This window comes from Eretmochelys imbricata, chromosome 1 (genome assembly GCF_965152235.1).
Source record: "Eretmochelys imbricata isolate rEreImb1 chromosome 1, rEreImb1.hap1, whole genome shotgun sequence".
NCBI lineage: Eukaryota > Metazoa > Chordata > Testudines > Cheloniidae > Eretmochelys > Eretmochelys imbricata.
In genome coordinates this window covers 152,307,933-152,333,845 of record NC_135572.1, presented here as the reverse complement: position 1 = coordinate 152,333,845, position 25,913 = coordinate 152,307,933, and the positions used below count along the sequence as shown (strand labels likewise).

General features: G+C 39.7%; 1 protein-coding gene across 1 annotated transcript in view; it reads left to right on the top strand.

Annotated features, from left to right (window-relative positions):
- The window catches only part of CFAP47 (cilia and flagella associated protein 47), a 627,152-nt gene that overhangs the window by 39,182 nt on the left and 562,057 nt on the right, over window positions 1-25,913 (top strand). Inside the window, exons 12-20 of the mRNA XM_077807214.1 lie at window positions 2,161-2,350; window positions 2,435-2,531; window positions 6,357-6,573; window positions 8,116-8,360; window positions 9,619-9,749; window positions 11,348-11,470; window positions 12,312-12,443; window positions 17,769-17,846; window positions 18,382-18,526. Coding sequence (XP_077663340.1) covers window positions 2,161-2,350; window positions 2,435-2,531; window positions 6,357-6,573; window positions 8,116-8,360; window positions 9,619-9,749; window positions 11,348-11,470; window positions 12,312-12,443; window positions 17,769-17,846; window positions 18,382-18,526 — 1,358 coding nt within the window. The remainder of the gene's footprint in view (window positions 1-2,160; window positions 2,351-2,434; window positions 2,532-6,356; window positions 6,574-8,115; window positions 8,361-9,618; window positions 9,750-11,347; window positions 11,471-12,311; window positions 12,444-17,768; window positions 17,847-18,381; window positions 18,527-25,913) is intronic.

The following is a 25,913-nucleotide window of genomic DNA, read 5'->3' as shown; positions in this document are numbered from 1 at the left end:
GGGATGAACAGGATTTTTCCCTGCAATTGCAACTGTAGTTGCTCATGCTAGCCACCAGGGGTTGCTGTGGCATCTATCAACTGAACTAAGAGCAGGGAGACTGTTTTTCCTTTGCTCTCAGAGCTCCCTCTGCTGGCATCCAGGACCTGACTTGACTACAGAGCAGTGAGGAGTTGGTGGATAGGACATAAGGAGAGGGTGTAGTAATCAGAGGATGGTGAGAAACCCGTGGGGCAGGTTGCAAGAGGAGAGGGAGACAGGAAGTGGTGAGAGGGCTGCAAGGGACGGAGGGACAGGAGATGCTGGGGGACAAGTGGATTAGGAGCAGAGAGCAGGATATGGAAGATAGTGTGGGGAGGATAGGCACAGAGTGGGATAGGAGCCAGGTAAGTGGGGATGGGTGGAGGAACAGGGAAGGTATAGGAGGGATGGAATAGGAGCAGAGGGGGAGAGTGAGGCAGGAACTGCCGTGTGAGGGGTTTGCGTATGAGCAGAGGAGGAAGGAGTCAACTAGGGTGTGATGTTGGATAGGGGTAGGGGAGATGTGATGGTGGGGTAGGAGGTGGGGTATGGGGTACATAGGAGAAGAGAGGGTAGGAGCCAGGGTTTGTGTGGGGTGCATAGAAAAAGTGAGGGAGGAGGGTAGGATCCAGTAGGTGAATAGGAGCAGAGGGGAAGTGAGCTATAACTGAGTGGTGAGCATACAGGAGTAGAGGGGGACACAGGCTTATGGGGGATTGGGTGGAAGGGTCTAGAACTACTAGGGTACACTCCCTTCTAGAACCTGGAAATTAACCTAGGAGTTTCTACATTCTTTGTCAGCAAATAGATATGAAACTCACTGGCAAAGTGTGATGTGACCATTCCCTGTGATGGCTTGTCCACATAGGGGATAACAGCTTGCTATTGGTACCAGGTATTTGGTTAACACCGGTGAAAGAGATCTGTGCTGTGAATCTAAAGGTTCAAACCCAATTTGGGGGCAGTATGTTTCCACATAATAGAATTTCTGGGGTTTTTTCAGTTAATTTCCTAAATTTTCTTTAGGAAACAATGTTAAAAAACAAACAAAAAATCTATTAAAAAGATATTAATGTTACAAAGTCAATCAGCAAAAAGTTAAGAAATGCAGAAGTTTGCTTCTGCAACTGTAATTCAGTCCTCTTATGTGTAGACACTGTAATACAGTATTTATTTACATGATCACCTACAATTCTTAGTACAGGATTTCTGCCTCAGTCAGCATTGTGTAATGGATGAGGCTGTTGTATGTAGAACCCCTGTCTCATTTGTTGCGGAAGTTGTCTAGTGAATGAGTAGGGAATTGCAGAAAGAGAAAGGATAGTCTGCTGGTTAAAGTTGAATGCTGCCCTGGAGAACTGGATTAATAGAATATCAGGGTTGGAAGGGACCTCAGGAGGTCAACTAGTCCAACCCCCTGCTCAAAGCAGGACAAATCCCCAATTTTTGCCCCAGATCCCTAAATGGCCCCCTCAAGGATTGAACTCACAACCCTGGGTTTGGCAGGCCAATGCTCAAACCACTGAGCTGTCTTATCCACGGTTCCTATGTGATGCTGGGAAAATCACTTAAGCCAAAATGTTCACGGTCATCAGTTGCGTTGAACATTTTCTGGATGTCTAACATAAGACACCTGTGGCCAGATTTGAAGAAGTTCTTAGTTCTTGTGACTGCAACTGAAGTTGATTAGAGCTGTGTTTTGAACATATGAAGTGCAGTAAAAATGCTAAATACTCTGGAAAAATTAGGCCCTAGGTGGCAGAATTAGTGAACACTTCACCAGTTTGGCATTTCCTAACTTTTGAGTGCTTGACTTTGCAACCTTAACATTCTTAGATTTTGGATGTAATTTAACATTTATATTGCAATAGCATGTAAAAGTTCGCAATCCAAGTTAGGCTCCATTGTTCTAGGCACTGTACAAACATATAGTAAATGTCAGTCTGTGACTCAAAGACACTACGGTAGGATTGCTCAAAGTATTTGACACAATTGAGGAATTTTTCTCTAGAGAAATATGCTAATCAAAATAACTAATTGAAATATTTTAAAATCTTAGTTAATTTTTTCATATGCATAACATGGAACATTTGTTAGGTTTCCAGAAACTTGGACTTTAACCTTTTTGTTTTTCTAAAGGAAATATAACAGTCTTAACAATCCTGTGAACATAGGCCTAAAACCAGCTTCAGGGCTCAGGTCACCAAAGATTACAATCACAGATTTACACAAGGAGAAACTGAAAGTAGAAACAACTCCTTTAAATGAGGACTGCCTGATAAGTAGTCGAAAGCTGGCAGCAATTGAATCTAAATCCTTAACCAAAGAGGTAAGTTAGGCATATTTACATTAAATAAAAGAAAAACATAACACTAAGAATAATTGATAAAGCATTTGTTGTGGTTTTCTGCAGGTTTATGATGGGCTTAATGCTGTACCATCTTCTCCACAAGAGAAGGAAGATTGTAATATAACTTTGACACCAAAACAGCGTTATCAGATACTCATTGGTAAGATATCACCGAGGTTAGAACATTTCATTTGGCTGGCATAAAAGTATTTATTAATAGTAATGTAATCTATACAGCTTAATTATTTGCCTTAAGTAGTATGTGCTTAATGAAAAGGTGGTTTTAATATGCATGCTAGTGCTTGGTCATCAGTCCTGAACCTCTGCAGACAGTATAGAGGTGCAGAACACTTAGATTTAGAAGAACTGGTGTATATCTCCCTTTGCAAACTAGGTAAAGTAAGTATACCACAGGTGTGATGGATATAGGTCACAGGATCAGGGCTGCTCATTCTCTAAAGCCCTGATGTTGCATACTATGTGGAGAAGCATTAATTTCAATAGGAGTACCCTGTCTATGATTGTCTTCAAAGGAGAGGATTCTGGGAGGGCAACATAGTGCTATCAGAATGGAGAAGGGTGGTGTCTTAAAAACTATTTTTAGACCAAATTTCAGTATGGTGTGGTGTGACAAGGAAGAACCCGTGTTTGGAAACCTGAATGGAACACCTCTACTAATGAGACTTGGTACCATAAATATTTCTCTGATTGCATTGTAAATATGTACAGGACATAAAATGTAGTTTTCCTCAAAACTAATAATACAGCCTCATAGATATTTTTTGTTGTTTTTTTTTAAAATAAAAAAACATTGTTTGAGCTTGGAACAACTCAAACTGTGTCTGCATATTTATGTGCAAAGGGGAAGGTAGTCTTTGGTTATGCAAACTTCCTTTGTGACTGCTTGACTTTCACTCTCCGCACCTGCAGCCACTTGGGTTTTATTGTTGTTGAACATGGCAGAACACACGGTTTTTGGAAAATTCAGGACTGGGAGTATGTTGGGGTTACCTATCAAGTAGTAACCCAGACTGGTGGAAGCCAGAGTGGTGCTGTGGGGCTGTAGATAGGCTGCTGGAGTCAGAGCTGCTGAACTCTGTCTGTCTAGCACACCGGCACTCAGGATGTGACCTGCATGCTTGTAGGCTGGTTGTGAACATCCCAAGTTGGAAGCTCCTACAGCAAAGTATTGTGAAGCACCCAAGGTTACAGGGCAAGTAGTGATACAACACCTTACTTTTCTGGATTGCAACCACGAACGCTGTCACACTTGCATCTTAATGCAACCAAATGCAAGATCATACCTCTGGGTACAAAGAACAGAGGCCATACTTGTAGGTGTCGGGGATTGTATCCTCAAAAGCAGTGACTCTGAAAAAGATTTAGGAGTCATGGTGGATAACTAATTGAACAAGAGCTCCCAGTGAAAAGTGGAGACTAAAAGGGCTAATGTGATTCTTGGATGTATAGGCAACAATATCAAGTAGGAGTCGGGAGATAGTATCACCTTAGCATTCAGCATTGGTGAAACACTTACTGTGTCCATTCCATTTCTGGACCGGTGTCCACACTTTTAAAAGGATGTTGAAAAATTGGGTAAGGTTCAGAAAGGTGCAACAAGTTAAGAAGCTAAATCTATTTAGTTTATCAAAGAGATGGTGTCAAGGTTCCTTCCTCACTCTGAACTCTAGGGTACAGATGTGGGGACCTGCATGAAAGACCCCCTAAGCTTATTCTTACCAGCTTAGGTTAAAAGCTGCCAGCACCAAAGTGTTACACAAAGAACAGGGAAAGAGCCCACTTGGAAACGTCTTTTCCCCCCAAATCCCCCCAAGCCCTACACCCCCTTTCCTGGGGAAGGCTTGATTAAAAATCCTCACCAATTTGCATAGGTGAACACAGACCCTTGGATCTTAAGAACAATGAAAAAGCATTCAGATTCTTAGAAGAAGAATTTTACTAGAAGAAAAAATAAAAAAATCACCTCTGTAAAATCAGGATGGTAAATACCTTACAGGGTAATCAGATTCAAAACATAGAGAATCCCTCTAGGCAAAACCTTAAGTTACAAAAAGACACAAAAACAGGAATATACATTCCATTCAACACAACTTATTTTATCAGCCATTTAAACAAAACAGAATCTGACGCATATCTAACTAGATTGCTGACTAACTCTTTTTACAGGAGTTCTGACCTGCATTCCTGCTCTGGTCCCTGCAAAAGCATCACACAGACAGACAGACCCTTTGTCGTCCCCGCCCCAGCTCTGAAAGTATCTTGTCTCCTCATTGGTCATTTTGGTCAGGTGCCAGTGAGGTTATCTTAGCTTCTTAACCCTTTACAGGTAAAAGGACTTTGCCTCTGACCAGGAGGGATTTTATAGCACTGTATGCAGAAAGGTGGTTACCCTTCCCTTTATATTTATGACAGATGGTTAAGAGATGAGTTGATCACAGTATATTAATAGCTACATGGAGAGAAGAGATTTGGTACTAGAGGGCTCTTTAACCTAGCAGATAAAGGCAAAATAAGGTCTAGTGGCTGAAATTTGGCACGCATTTTTAACAGCAAAGATAATTAACCATTGGAAAAACTTATCAAGTGATATGATGGATTCTCCATCACTTGAAGTCTTTAAATCAAGATTGATGTGTTTCTAAAATATATGCTCTAGTTCAATCCAAAGTTATTGGGCTTGACCTAGTAATCACTGGGTGACATTCTGTGACCTGTGTTATGCAAGAGGTCGGATTAGGGGATTATTATGGCCCCTTTTAAAAAAACCTATGACTTGAGACTTAATAGGAAGGCTGGGAAGTGGGATGTAATCTGGAGATACTACATATATGTATAAGGTATGGAACTGAAAATAGTTAGGCCGTTGGTGGTCCTAGGGAGAGATGGAATTGGTTTAAACAGGTTGTTGTATCTGTAAGGATATGACAAGAGCCCAGGTGTTTGAGAGGGAAGCAGTTACTCACAGATGTATAAAGTATTGTTAGTATATGAAGTACAAAGTGAGTGCATGTAAAATTAAAGCTGAAAAATACAGCTGAAAACTTTGTTTGCATCATTTTTTTTCACTCAATATTTTAAATTAATTTATTACCTAACAGCTTTTCTGTAAATATTCACAGATAAGGTGATGAAACCATTCAACTGTTTTAAGTACTGGAAAGTAAAAAGCACACATTGCCTTGAGCATAGTTCATAAATGTGATCACACTCATGCATGTGAATGCTAAGAAATCCAAATCATTAGTAACACTACCTTACACTCTATCAAATTATTGGTTTCATTAGGGAGTTGTGCCTAAAAGCCATGGCCCAATATTACCCTCCATTTCTGTAGTTTTGGACTGAGAAGTAACAAGTTGCATAAGTGGAGAAATAAACTCTTTTTGCTAATGCATTTGTTCTGTCATCATTAATTAAGATGAGTAAATGAACAAAGAGACTTCTTGAAATGTGATTTGAAAAGTGTACATTATCCATTTAATAAGGAGTCTGGATCAATATCTTGCCTAAAAAGCTGTGGTTCCTCAGGTATCATTTCTTAAAAAGATCATTGATATGTAGAAACTATTATTACATTTTTCATTGACTGTTATAATACATGTTTAATGCACACAATTACATTTTAATAAATTATCATTAGTGGTGCCTTCAGGCACAATAATCATATTTTACATTTACCTTTACTTCTTGCAATATTTATCTTACTGTTGTGGAGAGGTGGAATTAAGATGTCAAGTGTAGAACAGAATTTTGAACCACACCGCTGCCTGCATCCAGGGTGGATGGTATTTGAATCCTAGGTTTTGGTTTGAATCTGTCTCTACTATGGTGGTTTTATTTATTTTTCACCCTTGTGTAACTTGATGAACCAAAATGTAGGATAGTGATATAGATTAAATAGAACTAAACTACAAATTTTGATTATGCTTCCTTAGTGTTTTTGTTAACTTCATATATATTCTAGGTCCGTCCACCATAGACTTTGGTGAAGTTTGTGTGCACTCTTCATCTACGAGAAAAATGCATATCATCAATAATCTGCCTGTGCACATCTGGATACAAGTAGAAATTGAAAGTGAAGCTCTACAGCAGACTAGTCCATTGTCCCATGTGTTGCCACCTCTTTCGAAGACTTGCATTCCAGTAGTATTTCAGACTAATACCTTGGGGAAATTTCAGAAGTAAGGTTATTTATTTGCCTCTTGATTTAGGTATTAACCTAGGTGGCAAAGGAAATATACACATTTTTCACATAGATAGTTTAAACTAAATATTATTATAACGGAAGTGCTGATGTTTTGCATGTTATGAGTTGTCGATAAGTAAACACAAAGCCTAATTTTACACTTAAATCTTTTGCCACTGTAATTATGTTAATTAGGGATGAGATTTTTTTTACTGGCAAAAGTGTAGACACAGTTATACTGGCAAAAAAGTGCTTTTGCCATTATAGCTTATTTCATTTGGGAATGTTGCCAGTATAAGCTGTCTACACTAGGAGGGATTGCTGATATAGCTGTACTGAAAACCTTTTCTAGGGTAGGCGATATCACAAAATGAAACTCTAACAATACCCATACAGTTGCTGAGGAGGTTGAGTCAAATATACATGTGCACGTACAGAAGGAAGATAGAAACACAGGCCATCCTTTGAGGCAGTCTTGTTGTAGGTGAGCAGTTTTGGGGTAAATGATTTCCAATGTTAAAAACCCAGGGCAAAGGTAGGAACAGTGAATAGTGGGTGAAATACTGGCTCCATTGACTTCGGTGGATCCAGATTTTTCCTCGGTGTGTTTTGTTGAGCTGTGATATTCCAAGAGAGTCAGAGATACAGAGGTTCAAGACAAATGCTTCTTGGTGAAAAAGTAGTGATGCTTTAGCTGAGGTTTCTGCAAGAGGGCACTGTCTGTGTGCAGTTAGTAACCACCTCTGTTTAGGGAAACAAGTCTTGTGTACATTTTGTAAATTAACCAATTACAGTAGAACCTTAGAGTACGAACACCAGAATTACAAACTGACCAGTCAACCACATACCTCAATTGGAACTGGAAATATGCAGTTAGGCAGCAGCAGAAACACTAAGAAAAGCAAATACAGGACAGTGCTGTGCTAAATGTAAACTACTTAAAAAACACAGGGAAAGTTTAAAAAAAAAGATTTGACGAGGAAAGGAAACTGTTTCTGTGCTTGTTTCATTTAAATTAAGGTGGTTAAAAGCAGTGTTTTTCTTCTGCATAGTAAAGTTTCAAACTGTATTAAGTGCGGGTTCAGTTGTAAACTTTTGAAAGAACAACCGTAACGTTTTGTTCAGAGCTATGAACAACCTCCATTTCCGCGGTGTTTGTCACTCTGAGGTTCTACTGTACCCTAAGAAAATAACCTGAGTCTGGGTCACAGGTTTCTTCTCTAACATGAAGTTGACCTGCAAGGCCCTAGTATCTGATAACACTCAGCAAAGAAGTGACCATATATTTGACCATTAAATTGTAATGAATCAAAGCTATAGAAGCGCATTTTTGTTAATGTTATGGTCCCTAGTATACTCTAAAGAGGAAAACAATTACAAGTAGCAAATTTTTATAATCCTTTTAACTGAGTATGCCTAAAGTGTACAATATTTTCATTGGGTATTTTGCTCCTAATGACTATATTTAATGTAACTATATTGCTGAATATTTTACTGTATATAAAATTTATTGGCTCATATGTTTTCTATATTACAGATCTTTCACTTACACAATAAACAACAAACATACTGGGCATGTGCTGGTAGTTGCAAAAGCAGTCTCCGTTGCCCTTGAGCTGTCTGCAAGGGAGCTGATTCTAAATCCAACTCCTGGTTTCCTTGCGGAAACAAGCTTTAGAGCAACAGTCAGATTATGCAATCACAGAAACTATCTTGCTGAATTCAACTGGAAACCTATAGTCACAGATAAAGGAATAGCATTTTCTATACGGCCAGCCAAAGGTACAGTATGTTTTTAAAGCTGTTTTAAGCAACATGCAAACAATAAAATGTGGTGTGTCTGCATTTATCTTAAAGATGGCTAACATCGAATGTAAATGTTTATTTGACACAGTAAAATGTTATGTTTAAGGTTTGAATTAATACTACTGGAAGTCAGAACTATGATTAGACCACAAAGACCATAAAAGCAAGTAAAATGCTGAATTTTGATGCCCAGACTAATTTGCTTGTATAAGGTCTGGAAGTGCACCACAGCCCCATCCTGCTGTTTCTGTGCCACAGTAAACTGCTCTTCACAGCAGCTCTGCTCTGAGCTCAAGAGTTTAAACTGCTGACCGCAAGAGTGGAATGAGGCAACTATTTAATAGTACACAGCAGTACTATGCAACCATTTAGGATAGGAAGTGATAAAGAAAATCATGTATATCAAAACTGCTAAGGAATTTAGGTAGACAGAATATAATACCACAAAATTTAAAATCTGGCCAAAACATGAAGGTTAGCCAACTCTTACTTTTGCATAAAGTGCCATTGAATCAATAATTATTACATGTCTTTAGGACCTTAATTTTACATCTAATCTGAAAGACGAAATCTCCAATAGCAGAGTCTTCTTTAAAACGGTATTGGAGTTCAGTAATGAAAGGACCCAGTTTACACTCATTCAGACATTCAGATCCACTGACGCCCAGTTAGGCACCTAACTAACTCCAATTGATTTCCCAATCAAATCAAGGAGAGTTAGGTGTGCTAAATACCTTTGGCCTCCAACCAAATTAGCTGGTTTAGGATAACTGTTTTAAACACTGCTTAGCTCGACAGGGAACTTGGAATGCCTCAGCATCTGGGAAGTAAGGCAAAGAGATTTTTTTTTTTTAATTTAAGGTGTGAATGAGTTCTGAGAGTGTTGAAATGTTATTGTCTTTTTAATTAATACTCAGTTATTATCCACCAATCCAGGTTTGCCTGTACTTGCACTCATTTTTGTATTATTTAAGACTGAGTTAGTACATGAATGTGATTCACATGCTCAAGGACTGATAAATTGTGGATACATTCTGTTGAAGTATATTGATAAACTGGGTTATGCAGTTGTTATAAGAATTTTGAAGCAAGGTTTAATTTAAACTAAGTATATTGCTCGGCACCTTTGTAAATCAGGCCAGACATTTCTAGTAATGTGAACTGGTCACATAAAGTAAACTTCAAAAATTTTCCAAAATTGTGAATATTTACATATTTATACACATTTATCTAGGTATTGTAGAAGCATACAAAGACCTGGAGTGTGAAGTGGTTTGGCATCCAGGTTTCTGCTCTCCAGAAACAGGAGAATTCAATCTGTGTGTACATCAGGGAAACACAATTAAGCTAAAATGCCTTGCAAAGGTAATATTTAACCCAAATGGTTTTGTACATTTTTGGTTTTTAATCAACATTTTCTTGATTTAAATTTTATTTTAACCTCACATGTTCTATATCTTATACATTGATCAAAATAGTAGAAATTCTGTGACTCATTCTTCCACAACACAGACCAGGGTTCCTGCTCCTCCCTGGTTCTGAAACCTAATCACATTTCCAATTTTCTCGAAACCTAGTTCTGGGAAAGGAAAGGAAATGTCTATTGTAGCTAAATACATCAGATCGTGTATCTGGGAGGTTTACAGAACTGCTAGTAATCCTTGCTGAATTAGAACTGGCGGCTGCTCCAGAAGGACAGTCTCTGCTTCCTGGGTCAATAAAGGGTCTATGAAAATTGTAATTCAGATGAAATCTGCGCTGCTGAGTGAATTTTTAGAGGTGGTTTGATGCTGCCTTCACCAGTAGAGCTCTTAGATTCATGCTCAAATGAGGAATTTTTTCTTTAAGAATGATGGCCAATAAGACACGTCCTCCTATTACATTTCCCACAGGCTCCCTTTTTCTTAGTCAGCTTGGAATGTCTTATTCCTGCCACTGTTTGGGTGGATGAATTGGTACAGCTTGTTATAACATGGTCTGTGCTGTGGCATACTGAGGCCTAGAAAAACAATTCTTATCCCACTCAGCTGCTGATTTCTTCTAAGGGTATGTCTACACAGCAACTGATACCTGCAGTTGCCTGTGCCAGCCAACTCGGGCTTGCAGAGTTCAGGCTGCGGGGGTGTTTCATTGCTGTGTAGGTGTCTGGGCTCAGGCTGGAGCCCGGGCTCCAGGACCCTGCGAGGTGAGAGAGTCCTAGAGCTCAGGCTCCAGCCCGGGTCCGGAAGTCTACACAGCAATGAAATAGCTCAGTAGTCTGAACCCTGCAATTCTGAGTCAGCTGGCACAGGCCAGCTGTGGGTTTTTCCTTGCTGTGTAGACATACTCTAAGATGCTTCGTCAGTATAGCACAGACACCCACCACTTCAGACTTTCCAGATGAGGCGGTACCATAGGTTTACAGATTTCTGTCAGATCAGAGATCAACCTACAGAAACAGAGGTGTGGTGGAGGGTATCCAGGACCGTGTCATCTTGCCTGTCAAACAAAGTGAGGAGAGGAAATGCATGAGCTGTGCTGTTTTTGATCAAGACACCATAAACAATTTAGCGGGTAAGTGGGGTCATAATTTATTTTTGTTCACATAATTATCTGTGCACTACATTAAAAAATCGCTCAAAATATCAGCTTTTGCAAAAACTTCATACTTGAATTTGATAGCCATGCGAAACTTAAACTGAAGTACAGTAATATAGCAAAAGTATTAATTTTCAAAGGGAAATAAAACACATTTTATTATTTTGATAGAGGTTTACTTTTTGATCTAGGTGGTTTGGCAAAAAGTAGATAAATGTTAGTTCCCCTTTACATTCTACTTCATTGTTTAATTTATGCATCTCCACGACTGTCTGGCTTATTGTGAAATCAAAAGAAAATTTTAAGCTATGTTGAATTATTTATTTACATTCAGTGACATGTTATGTTTGCTTTCTTTCTTTCTTCCTTCCTTTCATTGTTGTTAGCTTGGACCCACCAGTATTCAGTTTATGGAACACAGGATACCTTTCAATCATGCTCCTCTAGGATTAACTACTTGCAAGACAGCCATTCTTCAAAACACAGGACAAAATCATGCATACTACCAGGTGAACTGAATTATGTTGCTGTACAGTTTTTTTTTCTTGTTTTGGACAGCTTTTCATATCTTATTAGAGTTTGTGTTCTCAGTTCTTAGACATGTTCTCTGTGGTATACTAATTGATATTTTTTTCCCTTTAGGTAGTTTTAATGTTTATTGAACAAAATATAGTTACCCTCTTTAGAATCCTACACTCTTTAGGGCTTCATGGGACTACTTGACCTAGTTTCTCTTCCTTTAATAGTAATGTCTGTATTAGCCGAGGCCCTCCTGACCACATTTGAGTGTAGGATAATATGCTTGTTATTGCAACACTGTGTTTATTAAAAATAAGGAAACTTCTTAGGCTTACATGGCCTCTGAGAAGTTAAGCAGAAATCACTGGATAGATAAACTTCCCCTTGCAGGAGTCTTGTCCACATTTCTGCTGTGAATAACTTGCAAATAATTTTCACTCAGCTTGTATCTGTCATTGGAGAAGATGCTATATTGGATCTTTTTGGAGTTGTGTGAAATCATAATTTTCTAATGTTCAGGAGTGCTTGTAAGGAAAAAATCAAGGTCCAAATTTTCAAAGTTGGCTTGCAAAAGTTAGCTGCACAATAAGATCTGGTACATGTTCCACACCTCTGAAAATCAGATCATTTATTTAGGTGCCTACGTATGGATTTAGTGCCTAACTGAAAATTTTGTCCTAAACTTTTAGTCCTAGATTAATGTCACAGAGTATGATGGTTACAGTAACTAAACTGTAAACTCTTCTGGACAGAAAATGTCTTTCCTAAATTCTGTAAAAATGTACATTTACAGCACTATCAATGTTTTATAACTACTATTTGTATTTGAAGGTTCTTGATTCGAACCCCTTGCCTGGCATGACTATCACTCCTTCTGAGGGGGTAGTACCTGTTGGAGGCCATGCTGATCTCAAAATCTACTTCACCCCCAATGCAGTAATGAAATTTGATACCAGAGTGGAGGTATTAAAAAAAAATCTGAAAATTTGAGTAATATCTTGTTAAAAGTATGTGTGTATGTGCATGCCAATCTATTAATCTTGCTATCCATTGATCCAGTCCAACATAATGTATTTTTTTCCTAAAAATGTTGATTATTGGTACTGTGGTTTTTCAAAATGAATATCTGTATATTTTTCTTAAAGCAATTTTTAAACATTATCGTATTATTTTGTGGTCAAAAAAGTATACTGTACTTGAGGTGATGAGTTTGTTATGAATACATATGGATGTGAAGAGTGTTCCTTTTTGAAAGTTTTGTTGGAATAGAATCAAATTCTAGAACCAAATAGAACCAAATCAAATCAAAGACAAACCATCCACCCTATAAATGGGTCTTTTGAAAGGATTCAAAATAATGACAATTAGAGGAAAGACTTAAAAGCTTCTAATCTGATTGATTTAGTCTAAGGGCATGGGTGTAAGATTGCCTTTGAGCATGAATTTATTTATCATCAATTTGTCTTTCCAAAGGGGTGTTTCAAGTTATTGTGTGCCAAGTCATTTTATCTGAAAAACTATCAGAATTTATAGTTTAGCAAAACAAGAAATGGTAGGCCAAATCTTAATAATTGCCTCTCTTAATCCCAATTCTAGGATGTGAATTCCACTCTTTTAATAACATGGGGTTCTCTGCCTTCTGTACAGCAGGGATCGGCAAACTTTGGCATGCGGCCTGCCAGGGTAAGCCCGCTGGTGGGCTGGACCAGTTTGTTTACCTGCTGCGTCCGCAGGTTTGGCCGATTGCAGCTCCCACTGGCTGTGGTTCGCCGCTCCAGGCCAATGGGGGCTGCGGGAAGCGGCGCAGGCCAAGGGACATGCTGGCCGCTGCTTTCCGCAGCCCCCATTGGCCTGGAGCAGCAAACTGCGACCAGTGGGAGCTGCAATCGGCTGAACCTGCGGACACAACACATAAACAAACCAGCCCGGCCCGCCAGGGGCTTACCCTGGCGGGCTGCATGCCAAAGTTTGCTGATCCCTGCTGTATAGGATGCTGTGATTAAAGACAAGCAAAATAATACGTTATTAATTATAATTATGTTGTTAAAGAAAAAGAACAAAATGAAACAAATAACCATTGTTTATGGTTTGTTAGTTACAATCTCTTCTGTATTTCTCTTTGTGGAGAGCTTTTAACAGAGATTACATTTTTGATAGCAGATCTACTCTTGGCGGGTACCTCACTACAAAAATTAAACTAAAACAGGAGTCACTGGTATCATAGATAACTAAAACAGTTTATAGGCGGGCAGAAGAATTTAACTGAAGGTTTGTTCTTTCATGGATAACCCAGACAGTTTATAAATGAGGAAAAAAAGAGTAATCTTAAGTCCTATGAAACCAAAGAGTTTATATCAGTTACATCATTTATACATTTTACATTTATATCAGTTACAAAAGAAGCTATTCAAGGAGTTGTCTTGAGATAGGCAATTAATGAGTACCAAGAATCTTAAATCTGAATTAAATCCCACTATTTCTCTCTCTTTATCCAGGTGAGTTTGTTTCCTTTCCAGGTATACACAGTCCACCATCTTATGTTTAACAAGATCTGATTATCCGAGTAGTAGGTCATATTAATACAATCTATTAGTATCTTAAGTTGCAATAGTATTTCAATATTTCATAAAATCATTACAAGAACAATTTAAATATCATTCCTTGGCAGTGCTTTGGCAAGTTTCATGTCACCCACAATGCTGACGAAACCATGCTGAACTGGAAGGTTTCTTCTTCTTGATGCTGTTTCATGTTCCTTTCTGTTCTCTGAATGTTACTGTTGTTAGTTGTTTGTTTGTGTAGATGAACAGGATGAGCAGTGGTGAGTGCTGCAAAGCTAAAGGATGGGAGAAAATTTTGAACTGAGCAACCAGCAGCACAGTGTCTATAGTCTTTTCTTCCACAACCTTACTGGAGGAGGAAGGATTCATAATATCAACTGTTGTGGGCCTTTCATTGGCTCAACAACTTAATGGGATTACCTTGTTAGCAGTTTCAGCTCTACATATGCAATGTGCTACTACATAGGCAATATAGGGTTGTAATTTTTCCTCAACTTGATGGTTATACTGCCTTTATCTTTGTGGCAGGAAATTCTCAGAACTTGAAAGTTAGGCCTGGTCTATTCTACTCAGTTAGGTCGATGTGAGGCAGCTTACGTTGACCTAATTGTCAGTGCATGCACTATAGCCTTGTCACGCCAATATAAGTGCTCTACTACTCTGACATAATAACTCCTCCTCCACGAGAGGTATAGGGTTTATGTCAGTGTAATTAGGGTGACAGTGTCTGTGTAGACACTGCTTTCCTTACATCAGTTGTTGGGTATCTTGTCAATTTCATGTCTGGAGCCGTGAAATTGAAAAGAAAGCCAGGAAGCTAGAGCTGATCTGCCCCCTGCTTCCCACTCCCAGCTGGGCTGGTGCCCGGAGGCTCCCCAGTCAGGGAGCTAAGAAGCCCAGGTGGCTGCTCCCAGCTGGGAGCAGGGATCCGAGAGCCCAGGGGGTGGGGGCAGCTGGCTTTCTGGCAGAGAACTCCATGAATCTGAGAGCCCCGGCTCTCAGCCCCCTACAGTGCCTCTGTTCAGTTGGTGGAAGCGCTCCTGGTGAGGTCACGTACCACCAACTGTAGGAGGGTAGTATGGACATCAGTCCCTGCAGTAATTACTGCAGTATCTGTACGTCGAATAGACAAACCCCTTAGAGTTTTAATTCTTTTTATTTAGTCCATTTTCTGATATTTTCCTTCAGTGCTGTCCAGGTTTCATAGGAGATGAAATTTTGTTTTAAATGAATCTCAAAAGATTTATATTTTATATAGTCTTTCAGCTCTCAAAGTAGTCTTTTTAACCTTAATTCTTAAAGACAGTGACTTTAAATTTAAATAGCCATCCGAGAAGGCACTATCTCTTCTTAGCAGGCTTTGGAGAGGTACCTCATGTCTTTCTGAGTTTAGTAAATAAATTGCTTAAGCATAGCCAGATAACTAATTTTCTTATCAATATTTTTTACTTGGGTTACATTCTATTAGTAACTAGATATAACATCAAATGACCTTGCTATATTTGTACATAAAATATTGCCTATTCTTATTACAGTGACATTAGGAAGTTATTATGAGGCTTTCATTTAGATGCAAATTAACATCACAAAATAAACGTATTGATGCATTTAAGGAACTAAGGGGTTTCATCTTTAAGCAGCAACATGAATTTAGAAATTTGAAAGGCCTTGTACAAATCATTTCACAACCATAAATGTTCTCCTTTACATCTGAGGAATGAAGACTTTAGATTACCTCTAAAAGCAAATATTTTTAGTATTTCTGTAATTCTTTCTGAGGGTTTTAAAACTTAGGCATTGTCCTTGAAAAGGGAAGGAGGAAAGACTCACTTTCTTGGCTTTTGAGAACACAATGCATCTCAAAATATTCTGGTAAAATATGTTGCTTGGGATAAAATTAATCTCTGTGTCAGATTCTGCTTCATACTAGAGGGAGGTGCTTTGCACTTTAATGAAACAATCTTGCTGATATTCTGGCCATTTTGACCCAATGGTTCTTAGGTTTAAGATCTGCCATTTGCAGTACATTTACAACTTGCACCTAAAAGTTTCTATTATATATTTTATATAAAAGCATAATAACCAATACTTAATCTAAATCTTTAAAAACAATGCATACAGCATGTTAGTCTAGAAAGTTAAAATGGAGATAAACATTATAAAAGTTGCATTTCAAAGTCTGTGTAAACACACATAGAGGTTTATTAACTCAGGGGTTATCTTCCTTTGACATTTTGGGAGCCTGTCACTATTTGAATGAACTTTTCATAGGAATCTCTATAGCATTAACATTTCATATAATTAAATAATCAACTGAAAACGTAAACTTATGTTATTTCTCTAATAATTGTTTTTTTAAAAAAATTGTTAGTATTTCTTAAATTCAGTAAAGGCACAGGCAAGTTTTTATTGAACCAACATCATAAGAATAAACTACGATAATTTTATTAATCAGTTTTGCATCAATATTGAGGTCTGCCACTTACAGTGGTCACTTTGATTAGTTATTTTTAATGGTTTAGGTGAATAAACACTTTGTAATAAAGAGACTTATAAAGAGTATATTGTAGGATAGAAACTTTCAGTCAGTAAATTAGTTTGCTCCATTTCATTTAGTGCAAAAAAATAGCCACTTGGGCTACGCCTGTGGCCTGGAAATACTACTTTATATTTCAAGGCTTTGTTCTCCAAGGTACAAGTAAGTCACACAGAAAACCGTGGAAGTTATTTGTATTCTGTGGTGGGAGAATGGAGCACTGGCCTCAGTTCTTAGATCTACTCTCACGTTCTCTAGAGTGACAGGGCTTAGACTACTGAAAAGTGTTTAGATTATTTGTCTCCTGTTTGTATGCATCGCAAGGAAACTGAGTTCTGAGAGTGCTTCGTTATAAAGGTTGATTTGAGATTAGGGATGCAACAAATACCTGATCTGGATTTGATTTGTACATGAGTCTGATAAGTTTCCTGGATTCATCTTGCATCAAGAAAAAAGGGGCAGATTTCAGATAATTTTTAATAGATGCTGTCATATGCCCAGACCTGGCCACATCTTCTGATCCCACTGCTGTTTTCTCCACTTGCTGTTGTTCCCTTACACCATACTATCTAAACCCAACACCCACCCACTCCCTTCCACTTCCGCTACTTCTTGGAAACCTGAGGCAGTTGCAGCACTTCTCCTGACCTAGCTGTAATACCTGTTTCTTTCCATTGTGACTTGTCTCAAGAAACGTACCTGCCAGTTCCTTCTCACACTGAACAGATTTCCTCCACCCAGCTCCCGCCTGCCATAGAAAACAACTGTGTACTCCCTCCCATATTGCTCTCTCTCCTGGCTGCAAAGAGCTGCTCTTTTCTTCAATTTAGTTCCCTCCTTCGGTAGTGGCTATCATTGTCTTGCTTGCTATCCAACAGAGCTGCTACTTTTACCCAGTGACTCCATAACCCACTGGAAACGTTGCATGTGTACATTATAGAAACCAATACAGCACTTTTAGACTTCATTATAATATTTTCATATCAAAATAACTTTAGAATGTGGGAAGTTCTTTTCATGGGAACCTATGCAGTAGAATTCCATGGCTGTGTCTTTCTATTGTCTATTATTTAAAGCTGTCTTTTTTTTTAATTGTCATTTACTATAGAGTACATAATGTAATGGAACAGTTGTGATGGCAAAGTAATGTAGTAATTATAATGTTCACAGTTTTACTTTTCTTTCAACTAGGTAGCAGTCCGCCATGGAAAAGTATTGGAATTTAGGATTGGTGGATCTGTAGAGGCCCCTGAAATAGGCATTAGTGTAGTAAGTATAAGCTATCTTTTATTACACTAATTATTAGTTCTAGGTAAGATTTGTAGTGTTTAGTTTTATTTGATTATTACTTTTGTAGTCAGGTGTCAGAATTTTCCTTCCTTAGTTATTGACATTTTTTCAGGGACTGAGGAGAATGTGAAGAGAGATTTAAAAATTAAATATACCTGTGGCAGTTGAGGGATTTAACTGTCTGAACACAAAGTTTGTAAAGGTTACAATGATGAAGGAAGGAAAAGAGGAGAAATAGAATGAAATTAATTAATTGAAAAATAGTACTCAATTTGAAAAACTTCACTAGTGGTACAATCAAAGGGATTATAGCAGTGGTTCCTAAGATGTGGTCTTTGGCACCCACAAAAGACCTAGGGCCAGTAAGGGAGCTGGATAGGCAGTTGATGAACTGAGACTTCCAGTTAATATAGGATAACTTATGGATCTCTAAACTTCAGTATTTTTAAAGTACTCTCCAGGTATATAGATGACCTTATAACACTCTTACATTGTTTTTTCTTAAACTTAACAGGAATCCTTCAACTTCCATGGTGTTTATGCTGGTTCCACCCAAGGAATTCCCTTTTTGCTTCAAAACAAAGGAGTAGCACGTGCAAGGGTGGAGTTTGATTTATCCAAATATAAAGACTTTACACTGAACTTCAAAGACCAGTCAGGTACTTTCTTTTGTTATTTCAGAATTGTAATTAACAGAAAAATATGATATCAGTAAAAGAAATCCAACCTGCAGTTCTTCTCATATAAAAATCTTAATGATTCACTGTTGTATAGAAAGTTTAAAGGCATAGTATAAAGTAGTTGCTATTTCTTAGCCTTTAATATAAATTAAGATATTATACTATTCCTGTGAAATGACATTAGTTTTACCTTGCCTGGACTACTTTTTATATACAAAACAAGACTCTGTTCCACAGAAATAATACAAATGTATTGGAGATAATGCTAGAGAAGTGCCAAAAATCTAAGTTATAAGCCAAGTTTATTTTTTTAACAAGCATAAAATAAGGTTATGTTGTAGTCCTGTTCCTGATTCCCTCTTAATGTGAAGGTGGATTTCCAGCATTATGCTAACTTTTCAACCTTATACCTATCCAGTTGAGGTTTTTCCTCACAAAATGAACAATTAATGGTCTGAGTTTCTACGTGGCTTAAATTAAAGACCTTAGAAATATCACACAACTGTTTTTTAAATACTAATTCCTACAGTAGTAATGTCATGCAAGAGACTGTGTTTTACTTTTAGCGGATGTCTGTTGTACCTGTCTTGGCTATGAGATGGCTGGCAAGTCTGCAGTTGTGCATTGTCTTTGCTTATGCTAGTTAGGGCTGAGCAACTTCTGTTGTTAGTGGCAGGGGAATTTCCGCTCAAGACAGCCACAGGATGGCTGTTCACATGGATGTTTACAAAGCATTAATGTTTGGGTTTGGCTTGTAGGGAGAAATCCAGCTTTGTTGTTTGAGTTCTGCAAAATCTATTTCTGAAGCAAGGGAGTCCATACTCATTTTTCTTCTAGATTTTTTATTTTCTCTTTTGGATGCCTTTTATTTAAGTTTGCTAGATTTTGAAAGTTTTAGCTTTTGATGATGTGTCTTTCGGTGTGCTTCCAAAAACTTAAGGTGGTATCTTATCCCTACTATATAGGTGGGTTTAGGAGGGAATATTCAAGTTACTTGTCAGTTTCTGACCCTGTTGTTGGTATGTTCTCTGTTGTGTACTGTCATGGCTCATTTTCTTTTGAGACATAGTGTTGCCCCTGAGTGCTAGTCAAGTTTCGGGTCCTGGGGATATTCCAGCTGGGACTAGAAATTGACTATTTTCTGTTATTTTCTTTGATGGGTTCTTGTTGATTTCTAAGGAATGTACAAAGACCTGCTTCTCTGAATTTAGGATGAATAAAAAAACAGTGGATAGCATCTTTGTTTACGGCTCCAAGCCTCTTTAGCCGGCATCGGACCCAGAAGAATCTTCCTCTAGGATCACACAGTTCTTATAGGTTGATGATTGGCTTTCGTTCTGTCACCAATCTGTGTCTGTGTCTTGTCTGCCTCCCTTCTCCAGCTAGACTTTTTCCACTCACCTGATCAGAACAATGCCCAGAACAATACACTCCACCCACATATTGCTAGTTTCTGAGCAGACTCCATTATGCCTTATTTTAGATGTGGCCCCCTAAACTGTCTCTTACAACTCTCTTAAAGGAAGGGCACACTGACACATAATTTTCAGTGAAGTTTTAACTCAACCATTAACAAGGTTTAACCCAGCTCATAACACTGTCTAGAGGTAACTCACTGTCTCAGAGTGAGAATCCTGGCAGATGGTACCTATGAAAGAAGGGAGAAATTACCTGAATTCTGCTTCTGGAAGATTTCATCACAGTGCAGTCTCACTCAGTCACCCACCCTTCACAGGCCTAGAGTTGCAGAGTTCTGTTCTTGAGGTGGCATACTCTCATGAGTTTTCTTTGAAAAGTTATGTTGAAACCTGGGCTATTTAAGGCTTTAAAAGGGTCATCTTAACCCAAAACAGATAGTTTTCATAGAACTATTGTTTGAATAATGCACAGAATGGAGCCAAAGAAAAACATGTAAATTGAATCTTGTAGGTTTTTTATGAAGGTGGTAATATAATATACTATCTCAGGTTAAAAGTTGGCATACAAATAGATTAGCAGTTTCCAGTGTTAGTAGACCTGCAACTGTTTTTAGTTGGACCTTTGGGAAAACATTGATTAATTGTCTGTCCCTTCTGGACATGTTGGGGGAGAAGCACAGGGCTTTTCAGGACATCTTGTCACCAACAATGTAAACATGACTTTTGACCTTTGTGGTGACTTTTCTGTGCATCCAGGCCACAAATGGAGCATTGGGAAAGCAGAAAACCCTTTCTAAGAACATCAAAGATGTCATGTCACTGCTGTGAGGACTACTGGGTCTCCTATAATGCCAGGTTTAGCATTCCTTCTACCCCTTTCGTAGTGTGTAATTTAACTCTGCTCTACTTTCTTTTCATTCTCCTATCTTTCTATCTTCTGTCTGATCGGTTCAAAACTTTGCCCTTTTTGGGGGATTGATTTAACTTCATTGTATTATTGCTATAAAGAGCATGGCAGGCTAAGGGAGAGTAAGCAAGTTTATTCCAGCATGAAGAACCACCAGTGGGAGGAGATGACAGCATGCAAGTCAGATCCCAGATGTTTCCTCAGATGGGGGAAAAGTACACCAGGATTCAGAGACTAATGCAACCTGTTTGTGACCAACCTGTTTATGTATTTTATCCACAGAATGTGAATGAAGTAACAGAAAGACAGCAGTTTCGTTCCTATCTATCTTTCCTCCTTCCCTCTTTATTGTGTGTTGTGTTTGTCTAGATAGTAGGATTATTCTTTAAAAAATGATTATTACAAAAGGGCCAAAATCTGTTTGATTGGTTTCCCTTCATTTTCTCCAAAGAAAGACATTTAGCATGAGCACGAAACGTTTGCACAAGATATTTTTTTCCTTTAAAAGACTTTTCTGTGAATACAAGAAAAGAATTTCCTCCCTCCAAACGAATGCTCACTTAAGTTTTGGTTTTCAAATATTTCAACCATTTGTATTTTGTTTGTTTTACATTTGGGCGTTGCGGAAATGTTAAATAGGATTTCTATTGGGTGGTTGCTGTGGTGAGGTAAGTCAGGCTATGTTTTCACTAGAAACGCTGCAGTGGCACAGATGTAGCATTACAGCTGAGCCACTGTAGTGTTTCAGGGTATGTCTACACTGCAGTGTAAGCCTGGGTTAGTAGGGCTTGAGTCATCTGACCCATGTTAGAAAACCCCGGTCTTGGATTTCTACATAGGATTTAAATACAATGTTAAGACTTTTTTTCTTCCCCCTTTCCTCTGCTCAAACCTAGGGCTTTGTGTACAGAGCCAAGTCAAAGTAACGATATTCCAGAGTCCTTAATGTCCCCCCAGATTTTGGCCACTCTAGCTCTAGGACTGTGGTGCACTGTGGGAAAACTTTACTGCCCACCCTGCATGTTGCAGGAAGTTTGAACAGCTCACCAATCCTATTGCAAACCCAGGAGGCTCTCGGATAGTGTGCTTGCATATTGGTGATCAGAAGAGAATGGGTTAATGGGGACCTAAGTTCCCTATAAGCTGCTTGGCCAAGCAGCAGCCTATTTAGAGTTGTGCAGGCACTCAGGGAACTTTCCTGGCCGTGGCAGCCAGGGAAGGGTCGGCCTGAACGCAGCCCTGGCTGGACCTGCCGCGGTGGCTGGGGGAGGGGCAGCCCCAACGTAGCCCCAGCCCAACTCCGGCCTGGACCTGCCGCGGCTGGGGGAGTGCTGCCTATCCCGTGGCCTCAGCCCCGAGGCGCTGCAGCGGGCAGAGGCACCTCTCCCCCCCACAACCCCAGCCCAGGTGTTGCTGCAGGCACAGAGAGAGTCCTCTCTCCCTACTGTAGCCCCAGAGCACCCTCCTGCACCCCAGACCCCGCATCCTTGGCCCCACCTCAGTGCCCTCACTGCCTGCCCCCAATTCTCTGCCCCAGCCCTGAGCCCCTCATCCCTGGCCCCACTATCACCTCCATATTGGTGCACATAACAAAATACATTCCGCACATGTGTGGAAAAATTAGAGGGAATCCCTGATGATGACCTGAGCTGTGGAGCCCTGCCTGGATACAAAAATGTGGATCCACATCCAGAAGAATCAACTTGTATCTGACCCACGATCCGCACTTTCTTTTATCAGTATCCTCACCAAGCCTGCAGCAACATGCTATCTCACAGTGCCTTTCGGGGGTGTGTGTGTGTGTGTGTGTGTGTGTGTGTGTACTATATAACAAAGTTATATTGTTTAAAAAATGTGCACAGTGTTGTTGTTGTTTTAAACATCAATCTTATTATTACAACAGGCGTCAGAACAAATAGCCTTTTATATTAAAAATAATATAATAAATGTCTCACGCCAATAATGCTCAAAATCACAAACTGAACTATAAAATAAAAAAGTCTGCTGCCTATTTAGCTTGTGATTTATAAAGTGACCACGCTCAGAGCTCAGAGATTCCAGTTTTTGCACCAACCACCAGCTCTTTGACTTAAGGTTAGTGTCCCCCTGTAGTGGCTCATGTGTTGAGGAAATTAGCAGTGTGTTTCCATCCAGATTCCTGCCTTTATCACTCGGGGTTTGCAGTCTTCTCCCAACAGCTGGGATGTCAGGCTGAGGAGGGAGATTTTCCTGCTTGTCCTGTAACTGTCAGTCTCCAGGCTTCCTGCTCAACTCTTCTTGCTGTGGTCTGCAATATTCCATTGATTTAAAGCCCCACTGAAGTCTCAATCAATAAAACTCTTTGCTGCATGTTGTGCAATGTTTTTCCGGTAAGAAAAGAAAGCCATGAGCATTAGTTCCTCTGGTAGGATGCTTGGGTTTTTTAACTGATCACAGAGCCTCCCCCCCGCAAAACTAGGTTGTGGGATTATCTGCATCACCCAGTGTGGCTTGCAGATAAAGAGGTAACTAAAGCTGATGGTACTCTCACTAGTCCAGATAGTGCAGGGACAAAGTGTCTGTTCTCCCTGTGGAAGCATGCAAGGGGAATACTATCGCAAGGCTACAGTGCTTAATTTTTGCTTGGGCTGAGCCCTGGCATGGCTTGGCAGGTCACCCTCTGCGCCACCGTAAGTGTATGTGTGGCGGGAGAGGAGCAACGGCAGCAGGTGCTCCATGATTTCAGGTCAGTTTCCCCAAATGGGCATAGAAGAGGGGTCCAAATGTTAGGGACGAGGGGGGAGTGCAGCCTTGAGGGGCATAGGAGGGCAGTGAAGGTGCTCTCTGGCTGCCCAGCCAATGCTTAATTTGTACCGGGCTTGCCAGGGCTGAGCCCTGACACCTTGTCCAATACAAATTAAGCACTGCGGGGCTATCTACCCACCCTGAATTGCGGGATTTCGTCTTAGAAGTCTTCCTTGGGACAGCTGATTTTCTTTGAAATGTTACCATGTAAAAACATTAAATCATCCACAGTTTCTGGCTTAAGTGAACTACAATTTTCATTAATTGCGTGATCAGAGACTGAGAAGCTCTCTCGGAGGGTGCACTGTGTGACCCTCTGTGCCCGAAAGCAACATGCCATATTCATCACTGTCATAGAATTATGATAATATGCCTTGTGAGGTATCATTCTACATGTCTTGTTCTGTTAAACATTAATACCCTGTTGGATTGTATGTGCTGTCATTCTAAATGAAGTTATGAAGTTTGGCTATTTATGTGCTACTGAAACATGTTGCGAGGTTAAGGACACCCACAAGCAGCCTTTCAGGTACAACAGTAAAAAGGCCAAACAATGTTGATGGCTTATTGAGGAAATGCACACAAGCACAAGGATTACTCCAGGGACTGTGTACAATAGATACCTCCCAGAGAAAGCACTGCACAATGGGAACTGTTTGACCCAGGTCACAGCAAAAGAGCTTTCCATCAAGCGGGAAGACGATATGAAAGGAGAAGTGATGACAAGACTGGATCTCACTCTCCCCCCAGCAACACACCTAAAAGTACTGGAGGAAAAAAGACTGAACTGGGGGCAGGGGAAGTTCTGGTCCCAGGCAGAAAAGAAGGAAGCCTGCCTGTGTGTATGCTAACCTGCTTGTACTGTCTAACTGGGTGAGACACTGCGAGATTCAAATCCTGACGAGTATATTAGGCTTAGATTGTGGTTTTGTTTTATTTCTTATGGTAATCTACTTTGATCTGTTTGTTTACTATCACTTACCACTTAAAATCTATTTTTCTGTAGTTAATTTATTTTGTATTTTACCTAAAACACTGTGTGGTGGTTGAAGTGCAAAGGGAAAAGTCTCGGCTCAGGAGCAAGTGTTAGTGCATGTCCACTTTCCTTTGTAGAAGTGGCAGACTGGGTAATAAATTTCATTCTGGTCAGGTTTTTGACCAGTGCAGGACAGTACAGGGGTCCTAGGCTGGGGAGCTGGGTGTATTTTGGCATTAGCCTTTCTATTATGGGTTCATGAGTGGCTGGCCAGAGCATTCATGAACACAGCTGGGTGTGGTCCCTGCATGTGGATGTTGGTGCAAGCTTGAAGGGCTTTGCAGCTTGTCACAGTGCAAGAGGGACCCCAGATTGATGAGACAGAGGGCTCGGCTATACCTCAGTTCCAGGTGGCACCCTGAGGGTGACCTGTCACACACTAGATGCAAGGATGGAATGCACAAATCATGCAACTCGACTGAGAAGGCGAAAGTTGCTTGTACAACTGCTGAAGTGGTGGAGACAACACATCTTCATTCTTTGTCAGTTTCATCATTGTCACTTCCACATTTGCTATTTGAATCCTCAAACTCTGTATGTGACCATTGTCATCCTTTGGTGATGGAGTCTGTGTAACTGACGAAAGAAGCATAAGATTCACTGCAGGAATATTTTTCTCCTGCAATAGGACAAGCTTCTTGGTCTCTTGATAAAATTCCTGTCCCTCCTGTTCACTGAAAACTTTCATCCCCTTCATTTGTGGGTGCAGGAAAACTGCTACTCTGTGCAGAGGCTTGATTTCAACATTTTCAATGAGACCTTGTGAAGCTTGGGATTTGAGTTGACTTAGACTATATACATCAGTGGTAGAAGGATGGAGATGCTTTTTCAGCCTCTTGTACCAAATGGGCACCAAGAGGAGAGTGGGCTGTGACTGCTCTTGTGCATCTGATGCTTCCTTGAAGTGCTGCAGTAACTCTATTAGCATTGACCACTAGACCTGGAGCATTGCATCAGTGAGTTGAGTATTCCCCTTTTCTGTCAGAATTCCATATATTCTGTCCGACTGCTGAAACATGAGCTGTCTGAAACATGAGTAGTTTGCTGTTCCGTCGTGTTTCTACATCTCCTTTCAGAGACGTTTTCAGTCTGTTTTGAAGTCCAGATCTCCTAAAGTAAGTAATGAGATTTCGGCATGCGTGGATCAGTTAGCTTACTGCTTCCTCTTCCTGGTTTCCCAGGTTGGTAGTATGATCAAGTGTAGTATTTATAATATGCGCT